The sequence below is a fragment of the Cherax quadricarinatus genome, chromosome 90, assembly GCF_038502225.1.
Source record: "Cherax quadricarinatus isolate ZL_2023a chromosome 90, ASM3850222v1, whole genome shotgun sequence".
NCBI lineage: Eukaryota > Metazoa > Arthropoda > Malacostraca > Decapoda > Parastacidae > Cherax > Cherax quadricarinatus.
In genome coordinates this window covers 9,718,312-9,725,973 of record NC_091381.1, presented here as the reverse complement: position 1 = coordinate 9,725,973, position 7,662 = coordinate 9,718,312, and the positions used below count along the sequence as shown (strand labels likewise).

Sequence of the window (7,662 nt, the reverse complement as noted above, 5' to 3'; positions counted from 1 at the left end):
GTGTGTACTCACCTAATTGTAGTTGCAGGGGTCGAGACTCAACTTCTGGCCCCGCCTCTTCACTGAGTGCTATTAGATCCTCTCTCTCCCTGCTCCATGAGCTTTTTCATACTTCATCTTAAAACTATGTACGGTTCTTGCGTCCACTGCCTCACTTCCTAACATCCCTTTGACTCATCTGTGTCTTCAACTTCCAACTGTGACCCCCTTGCTTCTTTGTCCCCTCTCTGGAACATCCTGTCTCTGTCCACCTTGTGTGTGTGTGTGTGTGTGTGTGTGTGTGTATGCGAGAGACTCTGCACATGGTTCTTGCGACCTTTTCTGAGAGTGTTATTTTCAATTTACAAAGGGACTCTGGCGATACAATGACGTAAACCAATAAAAAAAGTGATCTCTGCTGTCAGTGTTGCCGTCATCTCAGTCTACACACCTGTAAACTGAATCTACACACCTAGTACACAGTACTTTTCTAAAGTGAAACAGACCAGCTATATACCTGTAAAATCGTCATCTTTATTTTTATTTAAGTATTTCTTAATGAATCCAGAGATGAGCGTGTAACATCAACCAGAAAATTAAAAGAATCCAGGTACCAGATGAAACACTTTTTTTTTTTTTATTCGCCGGTATTCTCCCGGCCCGGGTCTTTTCCAAGTAGTGGTGACCCGGCCTTGGCTCCCTATCTGGGGAGTGTCTCGAGACTTAAGTCTCCCATGGGGGGAGGTATAGTACCTCCTCATCTTTGGGACCAAGTGTCCCCAGGCCTAGCCACATTCCCCGCCCTCACGGGGCTCGTAGAGAGAAGCTAGGCCTCTGGTCTGCCATCTACCCCGCCTCAAAGGGGCTCGTGGGGATGGCAGTCTTATGAGCTGCAGATGGTAGCAAGCTCAGGCGTTATGAAACACTTTTTAATTATAATATTCAGTAATATAGTCGAAGTCAGCACAGTATCATTAAAACTTGTTTTTGATACCCAAACAATAAGTAAAATTAGTGAAAGACGAGCTCAAAATTTTATATCTATTGTGGGTAAGCTAATGGAAACTATAATAATGGATGCGATAATTAATTTTTTCGTAGATAATAAATTATCACCAATAATATACATGTAATAAAAGATTTTACCTTCTAATAATACCAGGATTCTTCAACTACATCTACTGTATCATAATTAGGAAAACACATTTCTCTCAGATGTTTTGTCATTAGAATTTCAGGCGATAGTCGAGCAAATTGAATACAGGTGATTACTATGTAAATTGGTATAAACATTGGTAATAAATGCCGACAAGTTGGTTTAGAAAAACACGTAAGCAAACACGTTTCGGTTCTGAGACCTTGAACACTTCTAATATACAGAGGTTGAAATGACAGTGTACATACACTGTCCGTTCTATATATACTGTCATTCTAATCTCTGTATGTTATAAGTGATCTCATAAATATGTCCTAGTGTTTATTCGCCTGTCTTTTTAAACCACTACGTAAATTAATGACTCGTTGCACCTGGAAGTGTTTAGTACTTAAACAGTGACGTAGATCACTTAAATAAACACTTCTTAAATAATGACTCGTTGCACATGGAAGTGTTTAGTACTTAAACAGTGACGTAGATCACTTAAATAAACACTTCTTAAATAATGACTCGTTGCACATGGAAGTGTTTAGTACTTAAACAGTGACGTAGATCACTTAAATAAACACTTCTTAAATAATGACTCGTTGCACCTGGAAGTGTTTAGCACTTAAACAGTGACGTAGATCACTTAAATAAACACTTCTTAAATATGCATAGTTCTCTCCTGGTAACAACGACTGTATCCAACCAACATAAACTATACAGGAAGACAAGTTAGCCACAAGCTACCAAGAGCACACAGTAAACAAGTAATTGCAAGGAGTATTAACTATGCCTTCTATCCTCTTTCATCATTTCTATAACATGTCCATGCACGCCATGCCATGGCAGTGTGTTCTTTTCATGTTCCATACTGAAGGGAATAGCGAATGGAGAGATAACCTTATAATTCACTATCATTGCAACAATCATGTGATAATTGGAGATTTACCGTACTCAGTGAGGACTGAAATTCTGTAATTTCCCACGAACTCATATGCACTTTCTCTCTCTCTCTCTCTCTCTCTCTCTCTCTCTTTCTCATCCCAACATCTGATTGCTTTATCGTTTATTTAAAAGCACAGAGTGTGTTATACGTACCTAGATTAATAAATTAGTTATTGAATAATACCCTTCCAAAATATAAAGTAAAAATGATTAATGCTTCTTAGATGCAAGTTGCAATTTAGGATTAACCACTAGAGCTGAAAAAATCTTGCGGTCGCAATGAAAAGAAAAAAATCAGAGTTCAAATATGCAGATGGCAGTAAGAACTCAAAAACTAAAAATAAGAAATTTGCTTCATTAAGGCTTAACGAAGGCTCAACTTAAGACTGGAGACGAAGAACAGCATGATCGTAAACACACATCATGATTATGACGTTTAAAATGCATAGAAGTTTTGCTATGTTGTGCTCTCTTAAACCTCTCCCACTTGCAACATTTAACCAGAATGTTCTTAGTTTTGTTAACTTGAAGGATTCAAAATACAGAATTTCATGTAAACTTAAAGAAGACTGCGCTGTATTGAGTAATGTTGGCATAAACATTTACTTCAGGTTGTGAAGAGACGCCACTATAATTTTTTTATAAACTCAACAGTGAAAACAGGAGCTCAGAAGAGTTAGTCCGTTTTAACCATAGCTGTTGATTAGGCCTACAAAACAGAATCTTTAAAAGAAAGAACAGTGATATAACGGATATAACTGGATATAACGGCTAGTGAGGCTTACAAAATACTTCAGCAAGTAATTGAAGATGAGCAATGGATCAGACGAACATCAGTTGAGGATGATGAACACTCTGGTCGTCTATTGACGTCAAAAATTAATACCAATATTGAAAAGGTTGATTATGAATATCGTCGTCAGAGTGTCCTCGATACTGCAAGTGCTGTAAGAATTTCTAATGGTTCGTGTCAAAACATTGTAACCAAAAATTTGAACACAAGGCCAGTGGCTGCAAAATTTGATTCCCGCTTTCTCACTTAAGACCAGATAGATCATCGTAATTCTGGCTAAAGTCAACATGGTGGTCGTCCCCCAACTTCGCTTCTCCCTAAATCTAGCCCACTGACTTCTTTCTCTTCCCAAGAATAAATATGCCATTCAAAGGACGGCGTTGTAATATAGTAGAAAAAAAAGTAACAGTTCTTATACTTGGATAATATTTACATAACCCTTTTATTCTCTTTTAACTTGGCGACAATTTCGCATATCCCGGACATTGACACTGGCCAGGAGACCAGGAGACGACACCCACCTCTGGTATCAGGAATGACATCGGGATCCTTCTCGTCAACGTCAAGACGACCGCTGTTGCTGTCGTCCTTCGTCAGGATGTGGATGCTGGACACATCTTGGTTGAGTCGTCTCTGGCTCATCTCCCTTCGTGGTCGTCGCAACACCATCACTACTATGATCACCACTAACACAACCAAGATACCGCCCACTACCCCAAAGATGATGGCTAGTGACGGATGCAGCTCCATCGTGGAAGGCAGTTCACTGGCTCTCTGCACGACGTCTACACCACGAAAAAAAAAAGAAGCGTTTTGCAGGTGTAATAGAAGAACTGTTTAACTTATCGTGTGATAGAGCTGTGATATTTCTTCAGATGTTAAGAGTGAGCTGTGAGCTGTCTGTAGGTGTTAAGATGGAACTGTGATTCTTCTGCACATGTCAAGATTGAGCTGTGAGATTTCTGCAAAATAGTATATGGAATGCTTCTGCAAGAGTAAAATAGTAACTGTGAAACTTCTGAAGTAGTTACGTTGAAGCAGATAGACTTCTAGAGAAATAAAGCAAGAAATATAATGCTGGAATATGTGAGGACAACTAGTGGAGGCCTAATAGCATCAGAATTAAGCCTAAGAATATTCCCGGTGCATGTTAATAACATGTTTCCCGTGTATATTAATAACATGTTCCCAGTATATGTTAATAAAATATTTCCAGTGTAGATTAATGACATGTTAATACCATAATGTTAAGTTTAAGTAAACATTAGTTGTTACTGACCAGAGATGTGTTTATGGTTGATGTTGTGGAGGGTGGCAGCCTGCAGGAGGGATGGCTGAGAGCGACCCTTGGTGTTGGCAGCATACATGATGATAGTCAGCAGCAGCCCGGAAGGTAGACCTCTCACTGTGAACACTGCTGTCTTGCTTGTCACGTTAGACTACACACACACACACGCACACACACACACACATACACACACACACACACACACACACACACACACACACATACACACACACACACACACACACACACACACACACACACACACACACACACACACACACACACACACACACACACACACACACACACACACACAAACACACACACACACACACACACACACACACACACACACACACACACACACACACACACACACACACACACACACACACACACACACACAGGCAGGCACGTGACAAACATAAAGAATGAAAAAGCGGAAAATAGGAACTGGTTAGTCAAACTTGCTGGCAGAGTATTATTAAAACAATAATAATTATTATTTTATTTATTATTATTAGTACTAGGATTATAATTATTTTGATCATCTAAAGCTTCGGTTCAAGTTTATAACATATATTACTAAGTAACTGTAGAACTCTGAGCTCAAAACTGAACTTAGTTTAGAAACTGAACCCCCACTTTCACCTTAATAACTTTCCATCAATATTATTGTCTACTGAGTGCTGAGTCATTTTATGGAAGATGATTTACGATTTTTCTGGATTTGGGAGACCGTTTTATCGCTAATGGATTGTATGATTTCACTTTTTTTTCAGAGTAAGTGGCATTTTCAACTGTTAGTTACCATAAGCCTAATATACCTCGTAGGTGCTTTAACTGCAGTAATGTTTTTGTTATATATGTGACAACGGAAAGGTGAAACATCACGCCTCTTGTGGAAACAGCCGTATTTTCACTATTTTGGGATAAAAGGTGAAGATCAGGATAAACTGTGGGCGCCTCATTGATGTTATGTGACTTTCTCTAATCTCTTATGCGAGCTATTGATGGACTGACCACATCGACTCAAGGTTGAGGGACTGTTTACCTCATTCTCCTCCTGTTCTTCAAGATTCTCCTTTGTGTTAGGTAAGACACATATGCAACAGTTAGGTATCTTTATTTCGAAACGTTTCGCCTACACAGTAGGCTTCTTCAGTCGAGTACAGAAAAGTTGATAGAAGCAGAAGATACTTGAAGACGATGTAATCAGTCCATCACCCTTAAAGTTTTGAGGTGGTCAGTCCCTCAAAACTTTAAGGGTGATGGACTGATTACATCGTCTTCAAGTATCTTCTGCTTCTATCAACTTTTCTGTACTCGACTGAAGAAGCCTACTGTGTAGGCGAAACGTTTCATAATAAAGATACCTAACTGTTGCATATGTGTCTTACCTAACAACCTGTCGGTATTTTATACCATTTTAATGTTCAAGATTCTCCTTTGTATGGACTGATGAAGCCACTGTGTGGCGAAACGTTTCCTCAATAAAGATACCCAAGAGTTGCACATGTGTCTAATTTATCAACATGTCGGTTCTCTGAACCATTCACCTACAAACCTTTTAATGCAACGTTATGCCCAAGGTTACCAGTGTCTTGATTCCTATTCGTCAGCTTTTTGCTATAGTCTACCTGTTTTTTCGTATCACAAGAGTGTCAGGATTTTCATTAAAAAATAAATTAAAAATAACATATCCACATCTTCCTTCTGCAGTCAGAGTGTAGAACATCCAGAGGATCTCCGAGTTCCAGTACTACCATCCGGTAAAGATATATTCTTCTGAATGGTGAAAAAGCCACTAACTTCGATTCGGGGATACCTAATTTGGACGAAGCGCAAAACTAACTGGAACTTTCATCCTAGAAACACCATCTTTGAAGCCAAAGTGTTATCTCAGAGACGTCACTATCCGAGAACACAAAATAACATTAAGTTTGAAGCTGCTCAAAAGTTTTATTAACAAGTTATCAACGATGATGTGTTAAAGACAGACGGAAGAAATATTCAGAAATTATCATTAGAAAAACAGTATTTGACCGTCGTTTGCGGATTACAAATAAGTAAATTATTTTTATATTTTTTTTTACACAGGGTTAAACAAGATTAGGGTGAGTGTTCCTAACTTTATTTACTAGCTAAGAGCTGTTACCTACATCATCTCATTTGGAAGTCTTTTTATTGTTATGAAACATACAAGTAGGGAACAAGTTGAAGTTGGAGCCATCTGTGGGCCAGCTTATCATTTTATCAACTGACTTTATTTCTCTGATATCATTAGGATGTACGAACGTGTTCCAGACTCGAGTCATCCTAGGAATAAATGATCTCAGATGAAGTGATGTTCTGGAGAAGGTTACAGTCAGAGTGAAGTTGCTGCTTGCTGCCCGTCTTGTTGTGTACAAGCTCAGTTCTCGCTGTCCTCGGAGTGGATCCAAGTGTGATACCTTGACGATATTAGCCTTGTGCAAGAATGGTATATAATACCGACAAGATGAAATTAAGACTTGTGCAACATCTGGGTATCTTCATTGTAGACGTTTCGCCATCCAGTGGCTTTATCAATACAAATTCTAGAACATAACTTGAAGACAGTAGAACTATGTACAGAAGATGAGGTAATCAGTCCCTCAACCTAGGAGTAGGTGCGAAGAGCTCTTCGCATCTACTCCTAGGTTGAGGGACTGATTACCTCATCTTCTGTATATAGTCCTACTGTCTTCAAGTTATGTCCTAGAATTTGTATTGATAAAGCCACTGGATGGCGAAACGTCTACAATAAAGATACCCAGATGTTGCACATGTCTTAATATTAGCCTTGTACATAAGAGTAAGGCCACCCACATCCCTCCTGTGTTGAAGGCTCTGTTGAAATGACATATCTATCCAGGTTGGGTCCAGGCGAGAGATGAGTCGTCTTGCTCTGTTCTCTACTCTGTCAAGCAGTCGCAGATGAGAAGGGGGGCAGGCAACCCAGGAAAGTGGAGCATACTGAAGGTGTGAGAGTATTTGTGCCTTGTACAGAATCTTGCGACCCCTATTGTAGAGCAGATGCGAGATGCCTTAAAGTGCTCTAAGCTTCTTGACCGCCTTGTACCAACACTCTCCCATTCATACTACCGCTCCTGGATTACCATGATGGTGCCTAGACACCATCATCATCTGTGTTTTCTCAAGTGCAAATGTTACCTGCCATCGGCTTCCCCAGGCTGATATAGCTCTTACCTGGTAATTGATGTAGCTTAGATAAGCTGGCATTTCCTCTCTTGGATAAGTAAATGTCAGAGTACAGACGTCTGCACATGCATGAGATTATGGCATGATATGAAGAAAGTCATTGAAGCAGACATTCCATAACAATGGCCCAAGCACACTTCCCTGTGGAACACTTGCCCCAATAGGATGTTTTGCTGATTCTATTCTGTTGAGAACTACACTTTCCCAATTTATCAGTTGCCTTGAGGGCCCAGAGATGTCACCAAAATTATTTTATATTGACATAACACAGGA

The 7,662-nt window shown here is 39.5% G+C and overlaps 1 protein-coding gene across 1 annotated transcript in view; it reads right to left on the bottom strand.

Annotated features, from left to right (window-relative positions):
- LOC128693318 (contactin-2-like) overlaps nt 1-7,662 on the bottom strand; it is a 189,294-nt gene that overhangs the window by 21,907 nt on the left and 159,725 nt on the right. The window contains exons 12-13 of the mRNA XM_053782942.2: nt 4,138-4,297; nt 3,380-3,643 (exon numbers count right to left, since the gene is read on the bottom strand). Of these exons, the coding sequence (XP_053638917.2) occupies nt 3,380-3,643; nt 4,138-4,297 (424 nt within the window). The remainder of the gene's footprint in view (nt 1-3,379; nt 3,644-4,137; nt 4,298-7,662) is intronic.